At 40.1% G+C, this 25874-nt stretch overlaps 1 protein-coding gene across 5 annotated transcripts in view; it reads right to left on the bottom strand.

Annotated features, from left to right (window-relative positions):
• Positions 1 to 25874, bottom strand: part of LOC119492795 (EGF-like repeat and discoidin I-like domain-containing protein 3) — a 126127-nt gene that overhangs the window by 35383 nt on the left and 64870 nt on the right. For 4 of the 5 annotated variants that reach the window (XM_037777550.1, XM_037777549.1, XM_037777548.1 and 1 more), the window contains exons 4-8: positions 23080 to 23193; positions 12016 to 12197; positions 2316 to 2471; positions 1093 to 1237; positions 718 to 902 (exon numbers count right to left, since the gene is read on the bottom strand). In XM_037777550.1, the coding sequence (XP_037633478.1) occupies positions 718 to 902; positions 1093 to 1237; positions 2316 to 2471; positions 12016 to 12197; positions 23080 to 23193 (782 nt within the window). Of the gene's footprint in view, positions 1 to 717; positions 903 to 1092; positions 1238 to 2315; positions 2472 to 12015; positions 12198 to 12632; positions 12829 to 23079; positions 23194 to 25874 lie in introns of those variants that run through there. The other variant, XM_037777552.1, reaches the window with a different exon arrangement.

The following is a 25874-nucleotide window of genomic DNA, read 5'->3' on the forward strand; positions in this document are numbered from 1 at the left end:
GTTCTTACTCTAAAAGCAAAGAGCATTTACTGCCTTTTATCTTAAAAGAACAGGAAAAAAAATCCAATATATGAGGCCATACGTGAGGGCATACTGGGCATGATTGAATCTGATTGATATGTATCTTAAACTGCCTCTGCCTTCATCAATCTCACATATTGTTAAGCAGAAAGAGCGGGGTGCAAACGTTCACTTAGAGACGTGTCTTGTCCGTTTCAGGAGACATTTTCAGCCATCAGTTACTGTAATGAAAACAAATGGATTGGCTGTTTTCATAGAGATAGAAAAGCCTGTGCTGCAGCCAAAGATAAAAGGGCTAAACTCTTCCAACGGAGGCAGTGTAGGTGTTGTATTCATGAAGACTGGCATGAACAAAAAAGAAATGACTACCTATTACTGACTGTTTCTAAGAATAATAGTGAGAGCTAGCTAATAAAGGGAGGATTTTAAGATGTAATTTCCTCCACAACTCACGCTGAACACATCAATGAAGACTTTCCCTATGAAATACTGTATAATTGAATTCATTGGCATGCATTGCCATGTACACACCATCAATTACTATGCCAGGGAGGTAAGAGCTAATCCTTCAACAGAGTGAAAAGCAGCTATCTGCAAGAACCTGGCTGTCTCTCATTCATTTCCCTGCTGATATATTGATTGAACCTCTACAGTAGCTACAACAGATAACACATTTAGCCACAGATAGCATCTTACCTGTAGCCACTGTGATTGGTCACTGTGTCCAGCTGTCCAAGCATTGACTTTGCCTTGTTTGTCCAAGCGGGCCTTTCCAGGCTCCCAAGTGAACATGTCCATGTTGAGCGTCCTGAAGATGCTGGAGGCCGTGACCTGGTAGTCCTGGATGTGGCCTGACTTCATTCCAAGTGGTTCAGAGCAGCCTGGCAACAATAACAACAAACAGATTTGTTCTAACCTTTCTGACCGCATATATATCCCCTTCCCCCCAAAAGTATATTTTCAGTGCTGCTGCCACATAAAAAATGCAGCATGACACAACTGTGCAGGACTGCAGTGGATTTTCAGATTATTTCATGATTAATTTGTGTCTAGAGTTGGATGCTCACTCACCTGTTAGCTCACACCCGAGCAGCTCCATGCGTAAGGTGCAGTGCCTCCTGCAGACTTGGGGGTAAATGCGCACGTACTGGGCCTCAATGGGAGGGGTGAAGGAGTTGGCTGATGGAGCGTTGTTATCGACGTTTCCTCTGAAAATCTGTTGCAAAGGGGATGAAATAACAGCAGATGGGGGCGGTGGAGGGACGGTGAAGCAGATCAGTTTTGCCGTAATGTAGCAGTCTATCTGGCGCTGTCTCTAGTGTCTACTCCACACTCGACAAATTGCTGTCATTCAAGGTCAATGAGCTAGAATTACAGGGAAAAATAGACAATCTCTCGCACCATTTGAGCCCGCAATTCATAAGAACAGTGGTGTGTTTTAAATTAGCGCTCCAATTATATCGCTATGCCTTCTGGAGAGTGTTATCCAAGTGACCTGAGATAGTCTGACAGAAAACTCTCTGAATTGAGTGACTGATGTGCTGCAATGTGTGAGGCGACAGAGAAGAGAAAGCAAGGATGAGGCAGAGCTATGTGTGTTCTCATGCGATGCAGGAAATAGGAGCTGTCACTGGGTGGATACAGGTCAATGTGCAACAAAAATCCCCAATTTTATATTAGGTCAAGGATCAGGGCGTGTAACCACCTCAAACACACTGACAGGTTCTACTGTGCAAGTATTTATCCCAGTCTACTCATACGGTTACAACTTCACACCACCGAAAATACTGTATGCCCAATTTTGACCGACAACTGCACACTAAAAAAAAGACAAATACAGAAATACAAACAAAACTGAGATCACAGAATATATCCAGACTCGTTGTTCCGTGTTATAAATCTCAAAAAGAAGTTTGGAAGTCGGGGTCATTCGGAGCTCGGCCAAATGGAAGACAGCCGTGGTTTGCTGTCAGGAATGATAGAACGCCGTGTGGCCTATCTGGTGGCGGTTCATCCCCAAATAGTATAAAAATTCAATCTAGAAGTCATAAAAGTGGAGGGGGGTAAGGGGCAGCAAGATGGGCCCGGTGTGTGCTAGCTAATTAAAAAGCCATCTCATCATGTCCTCCACCGTGCCCTTGACTGAGTCTCTAGTCGCCATGTGTGCACGTGTGTGAGTGTGGGCATGTGTGTGTCTTTGTCTGTGCATTACAGAGTGAGAGGCTAAAGGGAAAGAGTGGAGAGATGACAAGGGGTGTGTATGAGTTGTGTTTGTGTGCCCACGTGCATCTCACCATATCATCGTCTTTGCCCTTGACTTTGTATGTTCTCCAGGTCTTCCCGTCGTCACTGTAGGCTACTTTGTAAGACTTGACGTACTCCGGGCTGCCGATACGCTTTGCACCCTGGGTAATTAGGCCTGTGACCCTCATTCTCCTCTGCAGGTTTATCTGTGGAGAATCAAGAAATTGTTGCTTCATTTCCAGGCAGTTTAAAATGTGCACATCTGTGTCTGCGTGTGTGCACGAGTAGCGTGCGCATGCAAGTCATTGGAATCAAGTTGCCCCCTTTGTATCTTTTCTGTCAGGGCCATCCATCTTATTCAGAAAGTCTGTGATCAAATGGAACATTTAATCAATCCTCGCGCTCCAGATCCAGTCTGTCAACCCTGTGCAGACTGTCAATATGGTGCCAATGTAAAGCGGCTCGGAGAGCCAAGAGGAAGAGAGAGATAAGAATGAGGAAAGTGATGAATGTTTTCCATAGATCCTGCTTAGCGCACACAAAGCCGGATCATTACTATATAAGCATGAAAGACGTGTTACACACCAGTTTAAGGGTTGTTTTGACATGTCTTTCACTTTGATGTCGTCCATTTCAGCACATATTCCACATATTTTCCTCTCACAAATTAGGTTTTGGGTATGTGTATGTTTAATGTAGCACATCACTACATATTCACAATGCTGCATTCGCAGTTTTCAGGTGGATATCTGAATAATTTGGTATACATATATATAAAAATGCACATATCCGGCTTTACTATTACATATTGCTTTTATTTCTTTACTTTATGTTTAAACTATCACACTGTTTGGTCAAATCTGAAGCCAATGCTAAAGCTGCTCATCTGGGTCGTTGTCCGTGTTTTCGTCTTACAACTTTAACCCTTTCACAGTGTGTTTTCAGTTCATCAAAGTTAATAGTAACATTTTGGTCGCCTAAAGATTTCTTATTCAGCGTTCGGTTGTACTTAGCTCCACCCTCTAGTGTCACTTCTGCTTGCAAAAAAAAAAGACGCCAACGGCCATCGAGGCTTCAAAACAGCAGTCCACAAACCAATGGATGACGTCACGGTGACTACGTCCACTTCTTACATACAGACTATGGTCTCAGATCATCACACTCATGTAGTGGTGGTCTTCATCTCCATCCGTGCTCCCGTGTCAAAACTGAATAACCCCCCTCCAACTGCAGGATGGCAGCAGGCCTCAGAGACCAACAGTATGATTGATGTTACACATGCATGTTTTTCTACTGTCTTAAACCCATCATTACTGGCTGACTACAGAAGAGCCTCATTCGCCCTGTAATTCTGGTGAACTTGTTTAAAAAATCAGAGAAGTCTCTGGAGTTATTTTGTTATTTTTCTTAACGGCTGACGACAGCTCACTTCATATGAGGAAGCCTGTGGTGACTAAAGAGTGCCGCTGTGTTGAGTTACTCAAAAAATGTACTCAGAGGCACGCACACACACACACACACACATACTGCCTAATTCTTTTTACAGTGAATATTAATATTGATACGAAAAGTAGGGCAGGAAAAGCACAAGGCAATTTCAGTACTATAATACTGTAAGACACTCGTGATAGTCTGTGACAAATGAGATAAAGTAAATAAACGGTGATGACAATTATTCATTAATCATTTTGGCACTACATTCACCACAAGCTGTTTCATTTTCAGGGAAAAAGGACACGTTGGCTCGTCGAGCTCACCCTCTGACAAAATATAAAAACACAGCTGTCTCGTCTTCCATAGTTGCAGAACAGACTGGCAGCAATAATACAGTACTAAGTGAGTATTAAGGAAAAGGACCATTAACCTGAAATGGCCAAGAAATGCAAACTAAAACAGAATTTGAATTACTCTTGTACGGCTCGAGGTCACATTTATCCTCTCCGTTTCTTTTTTAAGATCATGCACTCTAGACAACAAAATCCATAACTTAATGTGCAAACAAACAAGACTATATTTCAGCTTATGCTTGTGATGTTGAAGTCAGTTTCTATTTAAGAACATGAACCACTTTAAAGCTAATCCACGAGAAATGGAAGTCTGACTTCACTGACAATGTGAACGCATTCAGGATGGTATTCTGGGGGCTTGAGCTCATTTTCCGGTGCAGGAATGTTAGCATTACTATGAAATAAGGCAATTTACAAGTAAAATATTTGAGAGTAAAAGCTCAAACAGATGGTGTGAGCCCACTAAGTTATACTCTCCTTTTCTGTTAATGAAAGAAATTCTAAGCTGTGTCTCCTGAGGACATCAAAGACCAGAATACGAGCTCTTACGGATCCAGCATGAGAAGATAACTGTTTACGTTCACCAACCTTGTCTGAACTGTCAAAATCGAATGGAGTGATGTATGATAATTCCATCACAGCGTTGATTTCCCTTCTAATTTACATTCATAGAGACTCAATTACAGATATTTTTCTACATACTTAAACCAACGCATCAAGTTAATTATACACAAGGACCCCTCTTAGAGCCTCAGAGCTGCGATGACCCACTCTTACTCATTCACAGCATTTCCCCACTCTTCTCAGTTTTCTCCATAGAGATAGATACTTCTCGCACTAATTAGAAGCCCTGTCACTAAAAGGCCACTGCCGGGGTAATTGGGGTGATCCTTCGCATTTTTAATGACCACTCAGAAACATACGTCTGTCAGCTCAGCGCTAATAGTGATGCATTTATTTGTTTGAGTGAGGCATCGTTGGAAACATCCTCTATGGGCAGGCCTTTGTCAACAGACGTACGTATATGTGTCAGTTGGGAGTAAAAGAGCGTGAGATGCAGTTAACCTAAAGTACTTAAAGGGACAGAGTGTAGGATTTAGTAGCATCTAGTGGTGTGGTTGCAGATTGCAACCAATTGAGTATCCCTCCGCTCACTCCTCCCTTTCCAAGACTGCGGCAACATGAGCCGCTGAGTGCAAAACCGTGGTAACGCCGTTCGCCTCGCTCAGAGGCCATCCTTACCATAATAAGCAACGGAGGTCAGACGGTGGTTGGCGGTACTACAGTTATGCACTCTGCGGCTCATGTTACCGCAGCTTCTCAAGCGTGTTGGAGAGCTACGGTGGCCTTCAGGCAACATAGAAAAGGGAAAGGCTCTCGGCTAGCCAGTGTTTGGTTTGTCTGTTCTAAAATGTCTGTCCCAAATTTTGATGACACGCGCATAGATGAACTCTAAGCCAAATGTAATGGCATTTTAACTTATGCCCATTACTCAGTGGCCATGACACTGAATCACTTCAGATTTTTTCACAGTCCATACTCATACCAAGACCTAAAATTACTATGTTTGAAATATTTTCTAAAATAAGCATGATTGTCTATCACTATGTATACTTTGATGCAGATCTTGAGATGAGAGATCATGAGATCAAGTTGCGGAATAAAAATTAATTTAAAAAAATAAAAAAATAGAAACAAGAGAATTCTGTGTCCTTAGCAGACATTAGGCGCTGGAGAGAAAACATTGTAGAAGACAAACTTTAGAATGTGGTCTTACCCTTATTTCACCCTTTCTTTTTCCTAAAACATACAGTGTCTTGTTTATGAAAGTGCTCTGAGTAAAACTCATGAGACTCTAAGGAAAATAACTTCTACATCAAATAATTTCTGTTCTCTAACTTTATTTTGAAACACAAAGAAAGTACCATGTGTTTGCATGGTGTCATTTAACCTGTTTTCCCTCTAAAGAATTGTTCACTGCTGTGAGAAAACATTCAGCATGTAACCATCAGCAACATCCTGGAACTGATTATGTTCTGTAGCAGTAAAGCCGCCCACACATGATCAGCGGAAAAAATCGCTCTGCGCTGGCTGTTTTTCTATGGGGAGAGCGGTGCCACTTGGCTAGGCGGGAGCGCTACTCTTGGCGTGGCGCACCGCTCGAAACTGCAACCAAGCGCTGCGGTCAAAATTAAAGTTATTTAAACCTCTGAACCTGGTTGCCGCTGACCTTTCATGAGCGCAACCAATGAGACAATACCTTCAACTGTTTTTGTTGCCTAGAAAAAGTGAATGGCGTTCCTTGCACACTTTTTAATGACATATGATACCTGCGCTGTGCTTTTCCTCTGCGCCTCACCTCACGGTGAGTGAAGAGCAAATCTCTTATCAAGTGAAGGCAGATTTACTCACACACTACCTTCAGGAAACACAATTTTTGAAGCATCCTTGATATGTTTGGAACTGCATTACTACAGTTATTTTTAAGAAAAGATCAACAAGGTCATGGTTCCTATTGACAAATATATCTTTAATTTCTCACTGGACCTTTGAGATCACAGGTATAGTATAGTATAGCAATGACTGAGATGTATTTATCATGCTTATAACAAGGCAGATCTTGAGTTACAGTGAACAAAGACACAGGCTGCATTAACATGTGCAGAGAATTCTAGTTTCAACACAGTTTTTGTTCTTTGGATTTATATTTTCATCTACATTTCATCTACATTTTCATTTCATCTAGCCCAGTATAATAAGAAAACCGTGTCAGAAACTAATTTGAGTCATGCATCATATCTAGAGCTGAAACGATTAGTCGAGGTATCCATTAGTCGACCGTCAGGGAATTAATTGCCAACTATTTTAATAATTGATCAATCATTTTATTAATTTTACAAGCAAAACTGCGAAAAAAAATCATATTTTATATAGGACATGTATGATAGTTAACCAAGTATTTGGGGGGTTTTGAATTGTTGGGCTGACAAAACAAATCAATATTAGCAGGCGTTTTTCACCATTTCCTTACATTTTATAAATAGAACGGTTAGTTGATTGATCAAGAAAATCACCAACAGTATAATGAATAACAAAAATAACCATTAGTCGTGGCCCTTATCATGACTAAAACTTCAATTCTTTCTCTCAAATACTTATAGTACTGCAGTGCTGCTGTAAGGGACTGGTTCACTTACTTATCTGCTGCTTAATCTGCTAAACAATGAAGAACAGCATCAAATAACCAGTTTTATACTTTCCATGAAATGCTCTCCAGAGCTCATTAAGCCTTGAAAATGTAACTGGATACACAGTGGATAGCTTCCAGCCCTTTATATTGTCAAGACCACTAACGGTTACCGAATATAATCATACCAACAAGCAAGGCCTCACACGCACATGCATGAAAGGTCAGGAGCAAATAAAGTGAGAAAATACTCTCAGTTGATTAAACGCTGAGATCTAAACTGTTGAGGGAATTGCAGCAGTATTGTAACGATTACATTGTCCTCTGTCCTTGAAGCTACCAAAGAGCCCTGTGGCACTGTTGTGTAAAAAAATTAGCACACACACATTTTAAAAGTCTTATCTCTCTTATTGTGCTGTCTTTTTCTATAACACACATGCAGACATTAGGTACATACTGAAATTACATCAGCGTTTTGTTGTTTTTCCTCTTTTTGATTGATTTACAGCGGTGGAGAAAAAAAAATTGATACAGCATAGTATCAAGATGTTTTGCATGGCAATATTGTATTGATACACGGACATCAAGCATCAATCCTTTATAACTGCATATAAACTATTAACCGCTTAACAATCAAGACGCTATATATTCTGTCTTTCAGAGATTGTAGCAGGATCAGCCTAAAAGCCAGAGTGAAGATACTGCTATAATATGAAACTGAGGAATCGATTGGTACCAACAGTATCATGTTCGCTTGTCGGGAAGAACGCTAAATAACGCTGCAAAGTTATGCTTAATTTTGGCGAGGAAAATCTGGCATGGCCATTTTCAAAAGGGGTCCCTTGACATCTGACCTCAAGATATGTGAATGAAAACTCTAAGATGAACGGAGTGATAGATGATAGATAAAACAGATGTTGACAAACTGCATAATTTGCAGTTGAAAAAAAGTAATTCATCATAATATATCTTATCGCAATACTCAGTATATCGCAACATGTTTAAAATCGCAATAACATCGTATCGGGATTTAAAGCAGCAGTAGGTAGAAATGGAGCAAATGTGATTTAAAAAAAGGTATTTTCATAAAACGGTCACTATATCCTGACAGTAGCGAATGAGACAGGTAATCTGAAAAAAATTGTGTGCCCCTGTGTCCCCCGGTGCTCCAAATGGTATCTGCAAGATTTCACAGACTGGAGGAAAACAACCAATCAGAGCCGAGCTGGAGCCTGCCGTCTCTGAGCAGCTGTCAATCACTCGCGAACTCTGATCAAACGGTCAAACTAGGCAGCGCTGATCAAATATGAATCAATATTCTGTATTTCTTGCCTCAAACGTTTTCAGAAACATCTTGTAGTGTACTGTTTAGCTGTAAAATGGGAAAGTTTGTGACCCGGCAGCCATGTTGAGATCAGTTGAGGAAATACCAAGCACCGCAAACCAGCCGGAGCAAACTTTCTCATTTTACAGCTAAACAAAATATTCTGCCTACTGCAGGTTTAAGTATTGTGGTAATATCGTATCGTGGGGCCTCTGGTGATTCCGACCCCTACTGATTTATACAATGTTTGATGTGTAAGGTAATCACATCCAACCACAGTCACACGTCAGAGAAAGTGTGAGATGTTGGTGACTCATTGTGAAAGTGGCCACTCAACCAATATCCCTGCACAGCGCACAAAAATAATCCACACCATGTCACAACCTCGCAGTAACAGCCAGTGATATGCAATCATGCTATCATTGTGTGTGGTCATAGGGGCATTGCAAACGTTTACAGGATTTGAAATGGCCTAAACAAACTGTCCAGATGTGAAACAGCACTGAGATGCTGCAGCAGGTCCAGGAATAGACCGCCTCACCAACCACCTGTCAGTGATTTGTAGCAGTTCTACCTGGGAAGAGGTGGTCACAACTGTTAGACAGCTGTTGGAGACTAATGAATTAGTCATGGCAGACATCTAGGTTTCTAGCTCCGAGTGCTGCATTAAGTTTAGGCTCATGAAATCATTTTCATCTAAGAATAAGATTTGGTAGGGAATTTGATTGCAGTCGAAAAATATTATGCAATAAGGCAGAGTAACACTTTTTGTACTGCAGTGTATGTATTCAAATGCTTTATTCAATTACTAATGATTGCAGTCATGCTGGGAATAAACTGCAATGGAAAGGTATTTGACAGGGTCACATCACAACCACATAACAGACTGTTCAATGTTTTATTAACAAAGGTTATACTGGAATGAAAAGGGACAGACAGATCCAGAGCCTAAGCAGAAGCAGCAGCAGCATATAGATACGCCAAAATATGTGAACCCACTGATGGAGATCTGCATCTGAACATTATGTTATTAACAGTTTACCGCCCATTAAATTATGTATAGACCCTCTTAGCCCTCACAAGTCATTTGGTTTGTTTCATTCTTCCAACGCAGCCGGCTGGAGCTACATTTTGCTGATATTGGCCAGACCGGCAGCATATTTCCCTCGAGTGTTCAAATGCAATTTTATGTGTGAGCTAGTCGTGGCGAGGCTGTGGAAAACTGATATTCTGACAGTACACAGATATGTGTGTGTGTGTGGCAAGCTCGATTCACAAACACACGAACCAACATGAATGCAAACAAAACACATATACAGTGAATGCATGCTTTTGTCTGCACTTCTATGATGTATTATTCAAAGTGTGTTGCTCTGCTTTGGATTTGAAAGAGCTGACACTGGCTGACATTCAAAGACTGCACCAGAGAAATCCTTACAAATAGCCCGACAAATCTGATCCCTAACCCGATTGAGTCGTCATCTGCCAGTATAACCAGTTTTACATGAGAGACATGCAGATGCAGTCACGCCACATCACTCTGCACTACAAAAGCACACCTCCGACTCCTTAACATAATCCCAAAACACTGACATGACTGTACACCTCTGTACTCACGTCCCAATTATCCAGGCCCTCTGTAGAAACACACAATGCCTACAGCATCCCGCGCAACATCCCACGTGGCATCATTAAAGTCAAACAAACCGCCTGAATGTTTTATGTCCCGTTCTCCTCAGCCTCTCCATGTGCCAGGCTCCCTTTCTCTCACTCATGTCGGCTGTTACTTTGACGCTCTCTCTCTCTCTTTTTTTTTTTTACAAATCCATTTTTGCCCCGTGTTACTATTCTCTTGTTGTTAGGTACAGCTTCACTTTCCCCATCGCGCTGTCACGCTGTAGTATGTTTTTCTATTACATTTTGTTCACGGTTCACTGTCCGTGTATCATGTATCTGATAACCGCCCACTTCAAAGGTTGCTGTCAGCATTTCTGTCATCACAGGAGTGACTCAAGAGTAAGAGAAATGTAACAGAGCTGAAAAAACATTATTTATACAATAGTTAATCAATCAACTAGCTAAATGATTCATTTCTCTCACTGTTTTTATTTCTATCTGGAATATTGCACAATCTATGGGATGAGACTGTCATCTTTGGACTGAACTGGAGTTGGGGGGACATTTATACTGTATATCATAGCTATACATCATCTGGCAGTTTTTCTATATGCCACAGCCGTTTCAGCTCGTAGTCATAATGTGTGACTATTTGCTCAACATAAATCAACAATCAGTTCTACATAGGTCCTAAACTGGAGCCAGATCATTTCAGGTGAGGGAGCTGCAGCATCTTCAACACCATCACTTCAATCATTGCCTAATGCAAAGAGATTCCTAGGGTTACAATTCTATAATAGTACACTTTGGGAGTGATTTTTCTGCATTAAAACAGGCCCGAACAATTAAAAGCAATGGGATCTGGGCTTTCAGAAAAACCATGAAATCTACAGTATCAATCTGTCTGCTGTTTGACAATGAGCCCCAAACTAATGGCACAGCTTGAAGGTTAAATTTAACAAAGCTTTAGTAAGATCACCAGCCAAAAAAAAATAGTAATGTACGGAGTGGCTGGTAGATTTTGTAATCTGATGTAACGTTACACGCTAGGTTTCTCCACCAGATACGTGTATATATCTGGCAACTGAATATTGGGCCACTTGCTAATGTCTTCTACTCACTCACTAAGGGCACACGGATCTGGAAAGTCAATTTGTTAAGGTTGCATTCACGATCTTTGGTGGTCAATGTCCTTGCATAGCCTGACAAGCTATTGCACTCCACCGTACTTCCGTTGCCAAAATATGTGCACACACTTACATACATCATCACTGTTTTTTAACTGTAAAAGGGTCTATGCATTGAGTAATTACAATACTGTGCCTCATACTTCTATTGCAAAGGAACGTCTATTGCTGAACACAATTTATGACACGAAATACAGCAAGAGCCAAAGCAGTTACAAAGGTGAGCATGTCACAACTAAACGTCAAAACAAGAGATGGCACGGTTGAGTAACTGTCTTCACCGAAGACGCAGTCACAGCCACTAGCTGGAGACAGCTTTACCCTTTCACGCTGTTCATCACCCTTGACTACCTGCATCTGTTCTACCTCCAGCTCACACTTTTTATTGCTCTTTATTACCAGTAATTGAGACATCACTTTTACAGTATCAGTAATTATCTCTAAAGTAAACACATTTTCACATTTTCTTCTAACCATCAACTACAAACAAGTGACGTTAAATGGTAGGGAACTTAAATATAACAATCTAAGCCACAACAAACAAGAGAATAAAGAAGTGTATTTATGATTTTTGGCCCGTGTTTTCATTCATTTGTGTCTAGCACTGGCCGGGCTCTGCGTGTGTCCTGTCCTGTGACTGTGCTTTACCTGGATCCATGGCCATCTGTCATTTTCGGCAGCAGTCCAGGCATTGACCAGGCCCTTCTTGTTGAGGCGTGCAAAGTACGGGTACCACTTCTGCAAGCCGAAGAGAGCGCGGTGGGTGGAAGAGGCCGTTATCTGCTGGTTTGAGATAATACCGCCCTCCATGCCCAGTGGTCCAGAGCATCCTGAGTGAGGACAGGGAGAAAGAGACAGATGAGCCTTCATGTAATTTCAGCGCTCTAAAACATATGCAGTGCATATAGATTTCTAAAAATACCACAACGACCGCATTTTGTAATGTCAGTGATTTTGTCCTCCACATCTTGTTGCATTTTTCTCCTCAACGTTTCCACATCAGAGTCTATATCCTTGTTTATCTAGGGGAAGAAAACCTCAGTCTCCTCTCCTTGTGCAGTATCAGGCATGGTCATTAAAACTGCAATTTTTCCCTCACTCTTTGTTGTTGTATCTTTGTGTTGACCTCCTACTGAGACCTTGTCTTTGAGGTCATCATAGATTTGTCCACACTGACTCCTGTCTCTCTTATTATAAATGTTGCTTTGATTCATGACAAAAAAATTCTGAAGGTTTCCATTATGGCAAAAATTGTTTTCAGTCACCGCAGTCAACAAGAGGACTCATCTCCTTCTCCAGCTTTCCTGCTGTCCAAATCTGAGGGACGAACAGGTTGCTCCTTTATCTCTCCCATCAGTAACGGAGCCCCAAGGCTTCCTCACAAGGAGCTGCGGACACTTCTGGACAGCATCCTCCCCAAAGTCAACAAGCTTTGTAACAGCTTTACACCTCCTACAGGCTGCAGTATTAGAGTGGGGAGACATGACAGACAAAAAAACGCTGTCCTTTCTTCTTTCAGCAACTTGTTTTCCCATTTTATTCTAATGGGTATGTCCAGGCACATCAAGAGCATTTTAATAGACATACCTGCGGTGAAAGGGGTTCTGGCAATGTTTATCCAATAGACACGTATTGTGCTACAAAACAACTTGTTCTTTGTGTTTCCATTCAAAAAAAAGCCTATTCAACTAAATCAAATAATAATAGAAAACACATGAGAAATGAAATGCAATGAAAAAACAGATGGAAAGGGGGTATGTATCAATACGGTAAATATAAGAAATAACATAATGTATAATTTAATTGCATACAATTGAAAGTGTAAAAAAAGTTGACACTGCTCCCCAAATGAGATTTTCGGAATTGTTCACTTTCACAATAAACATCTGCTTTTCTATCAAAACTCCGCTCAGGATGGATTGAATTAGGATGTAAATAGTTTGCCTTTAATCATAAGATGACTCAGCCTGTGGAAAGGCATCATAATTGAGGACTCAGTTGTGCCAGGAAAACAACCTCCACAATTCAACTGGGATTGAACCTTTGTTCCAAACCGCTGTGGCCTAACGCCATCAAAAGTGAATCCGATGTGACTGCAGGTCCTCAGAATCCTTCAGCCTGAATAAATTGTGTTATAAAGCTGTATAACTGAGACTGCAAATGAGATTGTCTCTCCCTTGTTTATCATTCAACCGTAAAGTTGTAATATGCAACTATATTTCACTCAAAATTAGCTTAGAAATTGGTTCCCCATTGGTTCTGCAATTTGATGGAAAACCAAACAGCTGAGAGGTGACACAAAGTCAGTTTGAATTCTGCTTAAACAGTCAGGATGCAAAGACCCCCGCATCATTACATTTCTTCTAGCCCACAGTGCCCCTAAAACACAAACAGCAGCACAGCTGTATTTAAGATGTGCTGTGTTGGTTGTGACAGATGTTTAAGTTTTAATTAAGTCTCTAAGTCAAGCATATAGTTGACATAAATGGAAGGATTTATAGCTGAGCAGTTTTTGCCATAAAATATCTTTCCTAATGAACATGATCTGCAATCATATGAATACAGTATAATTATGCAGCTACCGCTTCCTCAGCTGGTACATTTTTCACTGTATAGGGAAAAGTGTCTTGACAGTATTTCACTAATTCAAAGATGAACATCAATTGCAAAATATGGATATCTTCTCTGAAGGACAGCTAACATTGGCTAAATACTGGATGTTTTGACATCCAGTGTAATGACAAGGCAGTGTGTGCTGCAAAGAGAAACTACCTGGAATTGTAGTTTAGGATATGTAATTGTCTATCAGAGTTGAAAGTTATGAGGTTCAACATAAACCTCAGGTGTGTAGCAAAACAGACTTTATTTACCACTGCCTTTCTTAGGCAAGGCAAGGCAAATTTAAGTATATAGCACATTCCAAATGTAATGCCAACCCAAAGTGTTTTACAGATTAAACAAGAAAATAATTGATAAAAACAATAAGAGCAAACAGGCAAAAATACACAGAATAAGAACGATAAAACAAACCAACAAATCAATTTGATTTATAAGAATATTAATTAAATGCAATGGTAAACAGGTAGGTCTTTATCTTGGATTTTAAAATGGTCAGCATTGTCTCCAGTCTTTCTTCTTTTGGCAAGTTCCACATTTGAGCAGCATAGATGCTAAAGGCAGCTTCACTATATTAAGTTTTTACTCTGGGAACAGCTAGTAATCCAGAGCTAGCCGAGCTGAGACGTCTGCAATGGTTTCGAACAGGGTCAGAAGATCAGATCAATATCTAGGACCTGTGAACAGCCTATTGCAGTTGTCCAGCATGCTAGAAACAGCATGTACACGTTTCTCTGGGTCATGTTTTGACATCAAGTTTCTGATCTTTAGGATATTTTTTTACGGTGGTAGAAGGCTGATTTTGTTATTGATGTAATGTGACTACTGAAATTTAGGTCTGAATTTGAGATGCAAATATATATATATATATATGCGTGTCATCTGCATACATGTGATATGAAATCTTAACATTTTTAATAATTTCAACTAACGAGAGAATGAACAGAGGTCCAATAATTGATCCTTGTGGACTCTACACATTGTTGGGAGATGCTCTGATGTACAGCTATATCAACTGATACAAAATAGTCTCTGTCTTGAAGGTAGGACTTGGACCAATTCAGGACCATGTTAGAGAGACCAAACCAGTATACTATGATCAAATGCAGCAGTAAGGTCCAACAACACGAGGACAGAGACTTTACCAGAATCTGTGCTGAGATTAATGTCATTCAGAACCTTGATAAAAGCAGTGTCGGTACTCTGGCGGGGCCTAAATCCAGGCTGGAAAATGTCACAATGGAACAAATAGACAGTTAGTAGTTAGCGGTAGGGGTGTGGGAGGTATTCCTTCTACTCTGGTCTTCAGTTGATTTCTAATGACAACAGAGATAAAAGTGATTAGAATAATAAAACAGCAGACACACAGAATGTATTATACTTCTTTCTGTGAACATATTTTTGCTGTTAGTGTGTCTGCTGGTCACAGACGATTACATAGCTGTGTTTAAGAGCCTATAAACCGCAAGTGTTGGGAAAGCCGAGGGAACTTGGAAGTGTCCCAACAGAATGAGGCCATATCAAGCGCACAGTTCAGCCGGAGGCACTGCTCGCTCATGCCGGATGAACTGTAAGTGTCCGTGTAAACCAGCCTTCAGGGGAGGCCTGGAGCAGCGGTCACCCGAAGGCAGCGATGCCTTCACCATTTAAGCAAAACAGCTAAGCATTTCAAACCGAGCGCTGAGACACAGACAGACGAGGTACACACACACACACACATATCAGCAGACAATGAAACTGGCAGCGTTGAGTGCTGTGAGAAGACTTTCACCACAGAAGAAAGCCAAGAGTCAGAGAAGAATGGAACAATGAAAACAACCCTAGCACGACTTCTCCAGCTGCTGAGCGGTGGGGCTCTAGGCAACAGGGAGTCAGTGAGACAGTGAGTAATGTCTGAGGATGGTCCAGGGGGATCGACTGGAGGCTGGGAGAGAGCAAAGAGTATATCAGTGTGTGTTTGTACCGACAAAGATGTGTTTATATATTCCACTATGGTAAATCACTCTTGCTTCACTAGGTCTTCCTTGTGTGTGACTCATTGCTTCCAGACTGATGAGAGGATGGTGTAGGTGGATGTGGTAGGCTACTGCTGAAGTTAGGAGAACCTTCTAATTTTCCGATATCTGATGGATGAACTTCATTTGGTTCTTTTAACAAGTCTTGGAAAGAACAAACAAACAAACAAAGCTTCCATTTTGAGACATGGTAAACCAGTTTAAACCCATGGTTCAGATGTGGGATCTTCTTATCAGTGTAGGCTAGGACAAAATGACCATCGTGTTGGATATACAGTAATTGCAGTTGCATTTTAGCATTCTATGCCTAATCCTATTAATTCAGAGGCAATGCACATCTCTGTTTATTAGTGGCTGCCTCTCCTTAAAGGAACAGTGTGTAACATTTTGGGGGATCTATTAGCAGAAATGGTATATAATATTCATAACCATGTTTTCTTTAGTGTATTATCACCAGAAACTAAGAATCGTTGTGTTTTCGTTAGCTTAGAATGAGCCATTCATATCTACATAGGGAGCAGATCCTCTTTAGGGAGTCCGCCATGTTGCTCCACCATGTTTCTTCAGTAGCCCAGAACAGACAAACCAAACACTGGCTCTAGAGAGAGCCTTTCACGTTTTTATGTTACCTGAAGGCCACCGTAGTTCTCTGACATGCTTGTGAAACTGCGGTAATGTGAGCCGCAAAGTGCAAAACTGTGGTACCGCCAGCCGCCGTCTGACTTCTGTTGCTCCTAAAATAGTTTTATTATGGAAAGGATGGCCTGAGCGAGGCAAACGGTGTTACCACGGTTTTGCACTTGGCGGCTCACGTTACCACAGCCTTGGAAAGAGATGAGTCAATCTGCAACCACACCACTAGATGTCGCCAAATCCTACATACTGTACCTTTAACAAAGAAGAAAAAAGTGCAGAGGAGATTCGTCCGTCGGCAAGATATCTCAAAATTAAATTTGTATAAACAGAAAAAATGGACATATACACTTCGGGCCATTAAGCAATTAATTCAAATTGATTTCTCCCATTAAATAATCTTTAGCCTTAACTATAATACATATCATATCTGAAGTGAGGAACATGTCTTTAGGTGTTGCAATTAGTTGAAAATGTGTACCTCTGAAATGGCACAATACATTTGAATATGTTTTTTAAAAAAGGTATTACAGCTATGCTAACAAATCTACAAGGCTGTACTAAAGCACAGCGAATTGGACCTGCTAGTGGCACTAGAGGAAAAGTCAGGGGATCACCAAAGTCATTATGATTCATCCTCTGGAGATCATGAATATCCGTACAATATGTTTTTGTAAAGGAGGTTGCGCTTCAACAGTGGGATTCACGGTGGAGTGCTAGACCCAAAGTCCAAACAGCATAAAAATGTGATAGGGTAGATGACAAAATACTAGCATTTCACTTGTTTAATTGAGGTGAAATAGTAGTATTATGTCCTCCTTTATTTTGAAATCTGGGATGTGATACCCTATCACATTTTTATGCCTGTACAATACCTCATAGCAATCCAGCAAACAGTTGTTGAGATATTTCAGTACGGAGTAAATATACTGACCAACAAATCAACATTGCCATCCCTGGAGCTTTGTTGCTAGTATGGCTAAAACCATGTCTCAAACTGACCCCCAGAGGGCAACATATGTTAAAAAAAAGATCATATTTCCCTCATATGAATAATCTGATGAATAGAATTTGCCTTGAGCAATCAGGCATGTCTATAATTGACAGGCTAAGGGGTATAATTGAGTTGAGGGTGATTTCTCCTCACCAAGTGTAAAGAACGTAGAGGGTGCAAATCAATACTAATACTAACATTCTTCATGAATAAAGACTTTCAATTTGTTAGGAACCCTGCGGATTTACACATGCTATTCTGGTTCAGGCATCAAATGGCATATCTCCCTGATTTAGCTCCTGAAAGTGAAATGGAATCTATTTTTCCTCATTACGATCTGACGTTAAGGAGCCAGGGTGCAATGTTGCGTCACCGCAGTATCGTATTTGTCTAGATGCTGTACCTCTCGGGCAGATCTCTTGTAAGGTATTCTATGTGGATGTTGTGGCAAGACACTGATGCAAAGTCGCAGTCCTTCTCACCTTGCGGCGACGAAGGGGCCACTCTTAACGAGCTGCCTGCCAGTCGTCCGTCAGAGCAGTGGAGGCAGCCAGCCCCCGGGCCTTGGCCTGCTGGCCCTTGAGCATACATCAGCCCCACGACAGCACACATCACTAACACCACCACTACCCTGATGTGACAGCTGAATCCATCTCCCACAAGCCCTACCTACAGCCTAAACAAATTAGAGCCCCGCTGAAATTAATGCCAGCCCACCAATACTAATGAGCATGCGTCGGAAAGAGGGGAGGAGGAAAAGAATAATAAACACACAAAACAGACGTCAGCCATACAGGTTCCACAGGTGACAAATGAGACTGAATGAAACACACCTGTATGTTTGAGTATGAGTGTGTCAGTATGTCCGGTTATGCAATGAAAAGTGTGCGAGATAGCAATCAATATTTTAATTCAACTATAACTATACTATAATAAAATAAACAGAACAAACAACAATACACTCACGTTTTCATACAAATTATAGCCCGACTGATACAGGGTTTTGAGGCCGATACTGAGATTTGACAGTTAAAAAAAATGACAATTTAGAGTTGAAAAGTAAACGTGTCACTGATCTCTTGTAGGGGTGTAAGAAAATATTGAAAATATTGAGTATCGCGATATGTTTTGTGATACTGTATCGATTCTCAAAAACACTGTATCAATTTTTAATAAATAGTTTGCATGCAAAGATTAAGTCAGTCAATTCATGACTTTTTTTATGCTTATGTTCTTTATACTTTGACAGTTTTACTCAAATTCGATTTTAAAAAATCGCATATGTTGTTTTGCTTACAGTATCGCAATATATCGTAATATATTGAATCATGATACGTATCGTATCACCAGATTCTTGCCAAACACAGCCCTAGTCTCTGGTGGACAAACTACTGTTTCTAAACATATCTTTTTGTATTTTTGAACTTTGAATATATCAGGTTCTAACCCAAATATCGTATGGCTGCTGTGTAGTTTTATACAATGGAGTCAGAATGAAAAGTTAGTACTTTGGGTGGTCCAGCGCATGTCCAAGAGCAACGTTGAGAAGTTTGTTTACAACGTATCTGAGCATTTCACCACTTGTTATCCTTCCTGTTGGATTTCATTCAGGTGATATCGCTGCATTTCTGATCCTCAGCAAAATAGTTGGGGAGTAAATGATATTGATTGATTAGATTTATGAAGAAAAACACAGAAAAATAAAAGATTTGCTTCGGTTTTTCACCATATTTTAAAAAAAAGGGGGCCCTTTATCATGTTTGAAATATAATATAATGGAAGAAATAGTCAATAGTCCAAATCACCATATCAAAAACTCTTAATGTGGAGTCATGCCACAGCTAATATTGGTGACAAAAGCTCATGGCTGCTGGTTGTCATAGTAACGCAACATACTTTCCGGCACGTCAGTTGTTTGGGTACAGAGCAGTCAGAAATAGTGACTGTCAGGACAACCGATGTAAGGTTGTGTCACTGTTAATAAAGCTTAAAGACACACTGGTACTGGTCTAAGACGACCTAATGTGGTGAGGTCATGAAAACGTTGGCTAGTTTGCAGTAAACAGCCAGAGCTTCCAGCTTACTGCAGTGTATTTGACACAGGGCTACTGGGTTGTATTTCATGTAACAGCAAAACTGTTCTTGAATAGATTTAGCATCTGCTCATGGTTCTACAATCATCTTAGCCTTACGATGCTTTTGTAAAAAGAGGACCTTATCAGTCCTCACCTTTCCTCAATATTGGATCTTTCACTGACCATTTAACCCATATTAGTGTCTGAAAGTATGAATGTGTCTGGACTATTACAGCAGTAACAATCCCAAATTCGCTTCAGTAGAACGGCTGCGGCAGCTTGTGCCAAGTGTTGTCTTGTGTTTTATTCGTTCTTGTATATTTTACCAGGACTCATGTTGGCAAGCGAAAGATATGATTCTTCTTCTCACTTCTCGCTTTCCATCGGATCATGGGAATCAATATTGAAGGCACTATAATTATTTCTGTAAAATTGGATAACAACCGAACAGACAGACAATGGCCAAAAGCTCACGGCTGCCTTCACATAACATGGTCACGCTCATTGCTGGTATGGCCAGAAAATGTATATGTCACCTAATCTGCAACAGCCAATGTCTGTGCTTGTGGGCTTGCCCACACACACAACGTGGGTTGAAGAAACAAGCTAGAGGAGATGACGAGTCCTTGCATCAAAGTAGATTCCAGGCATTCCACCTTTTTCTATCAATGCTATATTCACAAAGACCCAACCGACTGTACTATAAGGCTGTGACTTATTCAACAAATAATGCTTTTAAATAGCAAAGGAAGAATTTTTATTTTAAAAGGAAATTCCACCGTATTTACAAATAAAGACCACTTTACTCATCACCAGTAATACTACTCAGCTTGTGTTGTCCTCTGGGACTCTTTGTCAAATCTGAGAAAATAACTCAAGTGATGTCATCTGGGTTATCTCAGCTTGGGCTTGAAGGCTACACATTTGAACTGAAAGTCTATGTTACAAAGTGAGCACTTTGCCAGATGTGGTAATTTACCAAGCGGGGAGAGTGTAATGAAAGACGCTACTGAGTTGCATTATGGGAAATGTAGTTTTCATTTTTTTTTGGAATGTGGTTTCAAAATGTTCACTGATATTAGTTGGAGGAGCAACTACAATTTCATCATTTAACATATTTGTTCTTGTAATGTTTCTGTTATACATTTTTTTTTTTTTCGCCTTTATTTGACAGAGAACAATGTAGAAATGGGGGAAAGAGAAAGGCATCTAACCGGGAACTTTGTGATTATACATTATGGCATGAACTGTAACCACTTGGCTACCAAGGAGCTCCTTCTTTAAAGCTTTTTGTGATGGATTACAAACCTTTTTTTCTGTTCCTGTTCCTGGTAATCCAGTCTCTTGTCTCAGGCTGTTTTTTTTTTTTTACATAAAGCAGCCTTGTCAGAAAACTAACAGTTCAGTCGGAAAGTATTAGGACTGTGGTATGTTTGGCTATACTCCAGTGCACTGGATTTCTAATGAAACAAAAAACAAAACAAAACAAGGTCATAGTGCTGACGTTAAGCTTTAGGGGTGTTTGGGGTTGTTTACATCTATATTGGGTGAACAGTGTGGGACTTATTTCCCTGTTCACCCTCGGGGGATTTGTATAAAAAGGACTACAATTTCTCCACAGTTCATTTGTTGCAGTTGTAAACAGCATCAAATTAAGGCGGAGAGTCAGCACTTTCACCTCATGGCAATTGTTTTATTCAAAATCTGTTGAAGAACAGACCAAAACAAACCAGCCTAATACTTATAGACTGAGCTGCAACTTGGCTGGCTGAATTAATGGTTGTATAATACGCTGTACAAATATTGACTTTATATGGGAAAATGGAAATGAGCGTCATTAAACAAATAATGGAGCTTAGCATATGTTCAATCAGCAAGACTAAATCTTTCTCCTCGAGTTCTTCACTCACTCCACCAACCTTATCAGTCCGGCTGTGCCTCTTTACTCCTCTCTATTCACAAATCCCCCTCTGCCTTCTGTTATTCACTTTATAAAAACAGCTATAGCAACTTGCAAAATTTCTGTCCTCCAATGCAGAAAATTCCTGAGTCTGTTTGCCGAACAACTGTGCTGCACCTGAGATAGAAAATCTGATGAATTAATTTGTGAGTAGCGGTGCAAGGGTGGCTCAGGGCTCCAAGTCCACTGATACATTAATCCTAATATGTTCCTAGAGTGAGCAGACTAAATCCCCACAATAGCATAATAAACACATGAGGCCACTTTAAGCTCTCCGGCGTCTCGCAAAAAGAAAGCTACTTGTGATAAGACGGAAGCGCTCTCTCGTTCTACACAGCCACCGGGCAAAAGAAATGAAATGAGGGCTTGCAAGCACAAAGTGGCCGTGACTTCTCAGCATTCAAATGTTTGGATTTGTTTATTATTATTATGCTTTAGGGTTTATTGTGTTTGTCTGCACATGCAGAAATTAAGCAGTTTTTCTAGTTATGTTTTAGTAGTCTAGTGTCATGTTTTCTATTAAGATAATATGAGGAGAAATATGGATTTACTTTTAGGATGTTAATGAAAATTAAATAAATGTGCTGTGTATATATTGCATATACTTATAATGCCTTTAATTCAGAAAACATGCACATTGTGTGGAATGTGAAGAATTGAGTACGGAAGAGGATTAGGGCCAACTCAGAACTCAAATATTTTTTTCATGTGGCCCTATCCTCTTCCATACTTATTGATATAGATAAAGTTTTAAAGAAATAATAAATTATCATACATGCATCTTTGGTTATTTTAACTGCATACTTTTCTAATGCAGGATGAGTCTGTTTAGCAGAGAGGGAAGACTCTGTGAATATAACTCGTGTTCAGGTTTTCACTGTGCCCTTATCCTGTGATGAAAAAAAGTTTTTGTAGGATACAATTATTTTCCAGTGTAATTGTTGTGGTCCAAACGCCTACTTTTCTTTACTGTGGCTTAATTTTACTGAAACATTTTTTTAACTGCAATGGTGCACACTGAGCACATGGTGGCTTCTACACTTATCAATCATCTTCTCTTGACAGCTCACACTTCCACCCATCAGGCTCCTTTATTAATACGCAGCCATGATGTAATGTACTTATGGACTTATTTAGAACATCTGAATATTGTGGGCTACATGTTAAAAAAACATATTCATATATGGATTTTATGAAACACACCACAAAGCAAAAGAATGTCCTCAAAACTTAACAAACTTGTATAACCTCTGTAAAGTTTTCATTAGAGGTCGGCACACTATCCACTAAAGCCGGTTTACAGTAGATGTTCTTTATGGGAATTATCAGCAAACTGTCTGGTGTATGTGTGTATGCTGTTAAGAATCAATGGATAGTTGTAAAAGACAAACATTAAAAAAAAGAAACATGAACACTTACTGTATTGACAGTTCCTCCCCATGTACTCCCCCGGGCATTCGCAGGAATAGTTGGCAACCAGATCTGTGCAAATGCCACCATTCTTGCATGGTTCCCTTTCGCATTCGTTAATATCTGGAAGAGACACGAAACAAAAAAAGGTGCATTCATTTATTTGAAGCAGACATGTAGGCAATTAAAAAGACCTCATCCTCATTAGAATGCATTGGTAGGGAGCATATATTGAATTTCCTCTGTGTGTTACTTGATTCTGTCTGCCCATAGAAGCTCTCACAAAGACACTGAAACTAATAAATCAAACAGCTCCTCTGGAGACCATTAATGCTAAAACACAGAACCAAGTTTCAAAATGTTGAGACCTTAAATAATTAAATAACATTTCAGTGTACCATTCTTGCTCATTTCTACGAAACTACTGCAGCACTGACAGCAATTCTGCGATAGACTTGGTAAATATCCTCAGCCTCTTCATTAAAGTATCACAGGAACATGGACGAGCAGAGCAGACCGTCAATATGCTAAATTGTCACAGAATTGTCATCTATTTTACAGCCGTCTTTGCTCTGTAATTGCTCTCTGAAATAGCTCTTCTGTGATTGATTCATCTAACCAATTACAGAAGGTGACAGACCCACAACCCCAACGCATCACACCCATTTACACTCTGTTCTATTATAGGTACAGTGTAATGGGATTACAGGGATAGTTTACGACGGGAGGGATGAAACGAGGTAAACTTTGAACAATTTTGAACACATTTCTAATGATTTCCAAACGTGCCCATGGCTGCTACAAGACTTTTAATCCTCTAAAACATACCATGAGTCATCTGTGACTCAGGTAAATTTTGGCTTCATGAATATGTAACTAGGCTTGAGATTTGGAAAGCTTAAGAAAGTGAAACATGATTAAAGCAAGTCTTCCACGGCGCTTCATCTCCCTGAGATTTTATCTCTAATATATATATATATATATAATAGTCACTTGGGCACATTTGTAATATCTCAAAATATATCTTTTTTTTTTTCGGTGAATGTCCTATAAGCTCCGGAGAAATACAATCATGGTCTTCACACATAATGGTCACTGAGGTACTGTGACTGGAAGCGGCAGCATCTTTAATCTGCAGCAAAGCAGAATAAAAAAATAAATAAATAGAGTGAAATAAAAGAGAGGCAGAGAGAGAACTTATAAATGTTTTGTGATTCACCCAAAAATCCATGGAGACAACTGTATTTGGGTGAAAAGACGTTTGATGAAATTGGGCTGTGAAACCTTTCCCAAAAGACCATAACAAAAGTTGTGCAGGTTGAACTTGAAATACACTCTCACTCTATATAATCTTAAATACCATCTAACACTGTGTTTTTATTGTATTTATTTTTTCATTGTGAGCACACAGCCAGCACTCTCAAGACAATGCCTGCTGTGTCTTTTAATATGGTGGCTACGCCCTGCTTCAGACATGGCTGAGGATAGAGAAGCCCCTGCTATTTGTTAATCCTCTACTAAACAGACATTTTAGCCACAGTAGATGATAAATCAAATGTACTGCACATGAAATAAACAGCAAAACACTGATCCTTTGAATGTAATGTGACTCATTTTGTATATTTTAGCGCATCATCCCTGGGGAGATTGAAGAAAATTGTTTTACTAGCCAGCATGTCATCTTGTGGCTATGCAGAGCACTACAAAAGAGTTGATTTTCACAGTCGGCACTAAAAACACTACTCTCGAAAGATGGATAAATACACAACTGTGCTGGACACATAGGTAGATCAAACTCAAACAGCAGGGGCCACTCATCTTTAATTATAATGGAGCGTGTAAATCATAACAGAGAGAAGTGAAATGTGTTTACCCAATTATTTTGCCTGTCAAGCTGTAAAGATTCGTACATATGACATTTATTATGAGCAGTGTTGCCTTATTTTTGCATTTTCGCCTAATTTTTGTCTATTCATCTGTTACGTGTAGCTGTTTTTCAGTGTCTGTTTCTCAAGACATTTTCAAAGCCATTACATAAAGACACTGAAGTTCCAATGCGCAGTTGTTGCACAGCAGTTTCTTGCGATATCGCGAGATCACAGGAAAATCAATCTTTTCAGGCTTCAAGTAATGTGTTTTTGACGCGAAACGGAGAGATGACGGTTCGTTCTAAACCACAATGGCGGGTCCTGAAGAGTTTAGCGTAGCTGCAATAGCATCAGTTCTATCAGATAAGATCAAATTAAAGAACGGCATTGAAGTCTTTCCTCAATGGAAAATATGCTTTCAATCTTCCCACGACTTTCCCACTTTTTGGAAAGTGCCTGCTCTTTTCCAAACAGTTTCCAATGACGGCTTCCCAGATGGTTAAAACAAACCATCTGGGGCGTGAGTCCCCATCTCCCCAAAATTGCATCATGGTTGGATCTGCATTGTCTACAGACCACTGGGGATTATGCAGTTGATTCGGTTTGACTTATGGAGACTCAATCTCCATGAGATGCACTGTATACATAATATGGACTGGAGCTTAAAACTGAAGCTTAGAGAGAAGAAAAAAATAGATCAGATTTTTCTGACTTATTATTTCATGAAAATTGGTGGAAAAATGTTCAAGATCAGGTATTTGTCCCAATCTAAATCCTGCCTTACCGGTGTGTGTAAGAGAGCCAATCACTCAAAGACTCAAGGTCGGTCATTAATGGGATGGATCTGGGTGTTTTTGGGTGTGTTCGCTTTAATCAGATACACAGCACAATATACATATACAGTCATCAGTTGTTATTGTACTCGAAAGTTAATTC

This window comes from Sebastes umbrosus, chromosome 8 (genome assembly GCF_015220745.1).
Source record: "Sebastes umbrosus isolate fSebUmb1 chromosome 8, fSebUmb1.pri, whole genome shotgun sequence".
In the NCBI taxonomy this organism is placed as follows: domain Eukaryota; kingdom Metazoa; phylum Chordata; class Actinopteri; order Perciformes; family Sebastidae; genus Sebastes; species Sebastes umbrosus.